The 2,536-nt window shown below is 34.3% G+C and overlaps 1 protein-coding gene across 1 annotated transcript; it reads left to right on the top strand.

Annotated features, from left to right (window-relative positions):
- Positions 1 to 828: 828 nt before the first annotated feature.
- Positions 829 to 1,940, top strand: LOC113360252. Its single transcript, XM_026603782.1, has 3 exons — positions 829 to 1,083; positions 1,171 to 1,503; positions 1,674 to 1,940. Exons 1-3 carry the CDS (start codon positions 829 to 831, stop codon positions 1,938 to 1,940), a joined length of 855 nt encoding a protein of 284 aa, XP_026459567.1.
- Positions 1,941 to 2,536: the final 596 nt, after the last annotated feature.

The raw sequence follows: 2,536 nt of genomic DNA on the forward strand, positions 1-2,536 counted from the left end.
TTAAGTTGAGCCAAGGATATAGAATGAATTCTCCTTTCAAAATTTAGGGCTGTCAATGGGTATCCGTTACCCAGAATCGTACCCATTAGATTCGGGTCCGGTTCTGGGTCCTAAAGTTGGACCCATTAACAGCTTAGGATCCGACGGGTAATTATCCGATTGGATCTGAATGTTAACGGATCCAAACTGGTAAATACTGTTGGGTACCCGTTTATTTATCCTTTTTTCATCTTTTTAGCAAAATTATACTAGTATTTTGTTAAGTTGTTAGTCGTATTTATTATTCAAGTCAGTTAATCGAGTCTTTAGAAGTGAATAAGCCCTATTGTTCAGGGTTTTAGTTATTGATTGAGTCTGTCAGGTGAGTTACCAGTAGCTTCACTTCTTAGTCGTGTCTGTCTTTGATCCTATTTTCTAGTTCTTGTAAGGCTATTTAAAAGCCAATCTCAGTTCTGCTATTAATAACAACTATTATATTATTTTCAATATTTCTGGTCTCTAGATTTGGTATCGAGAGCCAGCACGAGCTGGTATGTGAGAAAACAACAATCTTTCTCTTGAGTGTGAGTGTCTTTTGAGTGTGGAGAAAGGGAGCAGCAGCTTTCCAATTGAGTGAGGAAATTAAGAATGACTACATAAAGAAGTTTTGTACAACCATCAATTCCAAAGCTTGATGGATTTTATGACCATTGGTCCATGTTGATAGAGAATTTTCTGAGATTGAAAGAATATTGGGGTATTGTAGAGGAAGGGATTCCAACTGCAGCAACATGAGCAAAAATAGCAGATGCACAATTGAAGGAGATCAGTGACGCAAAGCTGAAAGATATGAAGGAAAAGAACTACTTGTTCCAGACTATTGCCAGAACCGTCTTACAAACAATTCTTGACACTGGATCTGCCAAAGACATTTGGGATTCAATGAAGAAGAATTACCAAGGATCAGATCGCATTCAGCATGCACAATTACAGGCCCTCAAGAGAGACTTTGAGGTGCTTAACATGAAGGCAGGAGAATCGATGAATGGTTATTTCTCTCGTACATTAACCATTGTCAACAAGATGCGACAATACAAAGGCAAGGTTAGTGAAGAAGATGTTGTTGAGAAAATTTTAAGATCCATGACTCCAAATTTCTCTTATGTAGTTTGCTAAATTGAGGAATCAAAGGATCTCAATACTATTTCAATTGATGAACTCCAAAGTAACTTGTTGGTTCATAAACAACGTATGAATGTACATGTTGAAGAAGAACAAGCTCTGAAAGTTACATATGGCGAATCCTCAAGAAGAAGAGGACATGGTGGATTTCTTGGTCGAGGAAGAGGACGAGGACGATACAACTTTGATATGTATGCAATTGAATGTTTTGGGTGCCACAATCTTAGACATTTCCAGTATGAATGTCCACACAAGACTGAAGAGAAGGCATACTATGTCGAGACAGGAGAAGAGATGTTGTTGATGTCCTATAAAGATGAAGCAGTGAAGGATCATGATGAGGTATGCATGTGGTACTCGATTCTGGTTGCAGCAATCACATGTGTGGCAAGAAGGAGCTATTCTCAACCATAGATGTAGATTTCAGAGAGACAGTGAAGTTGGGAGACAATTCAAGAATGAAAGTAATGGGAAGAGGGAGTGTTGTAATGATGGTAAATGGTATAACTCAGGTTTTCACAGGTGTGTTCTATGTCCTAGATTTGACAAATAATCTGCTGAGCATTGGAAAACTTGTTGATAAAGGTCTGAGAATAGTGATTGAACAAGGAAGATGCGAGATATATCATCCTCACAGGGTTATGATCATGCATATTTCAATGTCTTCCAATCGAATGTTCAAGCTATATGCAAACGTAAAGCGTAAAGAGAATATGTGTTTTTCTGTTACTGAAGATGTAGCTAAACTATGCATCGATGATGGCAATGACGATGTTTAAGAATACTACATTTAATGTAATTATTATTGGGAGAAAAGAACATCATCTTAGATTTTTTTTATAGAATAATAGTGCTTATGGAGTTTTAGAAAATTAATTTAATTTGTGGAAAAGAATCAAAACCTTAGTTGATTTCATTTCAGTTTTTGATGGATATTATTATGAAGAATTTTTAAGGGAATAATTAGTATATATAATCTAAATCGATAATACTGTAATCATGATTTAAGAAAAATAACATCAATTTAGAGAAAAGGTGAAAAGTTGGGTTTAATTTGTTTTGAGGAAAAAGTATAACTAAGGTTTATAATTTGATAATTTGCAAGATTAATGAGACAACAACTACAAATCAATTGAAGTATAAAATTTATTTTGGATCTAAAAAAGAAAAAAATAGGGTTCATGTTTTGATTTTTTTGGGGAAAAGTAGAATTATTACAAAAAAATTAAGACATGTTCAATAACTTTGATTTTTCATTTTATCTTAAAATTTTTAGGGTTTAGTTAATAAAAATGTGGGCTACATTTAAAAGAAGCCTTAAATAAACATAATTTTATGTGTCATACTTCTATAATCCAAAAATCAAGTTTTCAGA

Source organism: Papaver somniferum, chromosome 3 (assembly GCF_003573695.1).
Source record: "Papaver somniferum cultivar HN1 chromosome 3, ASM357369v1, whole genome shotgun sequence".
Lineage (NCBI taxonomy): Eukaryota > Viridiplantae > Streptophyta > Magnoliopsida > Ranunculales > Papaveraceae > Papaver > Papaver somniferum.

Coding starts and splice junctions, on each gene's coding strand:
- LOC113360252 (XM_026603782.1), top strand. CDS start 829: ATGAAGGAAAAGAACTACTTGTTCCAGACTATTGCCAGAACCGTCTTA. Junction 1,084..1,170: donor TGCGACAATACAAAGGCAAG/GTTAGTGAAGAA, acceptor GAGGAATCAAAG/GATCTCAATACTATTTCAAT. Junction 1,504..1,673: donor CAGTGAAGGATCATGATGAG/GTATGCATGTGG, acceptor GGTATAACTCAG/GTTTTCACAGGTGTGTTCTA.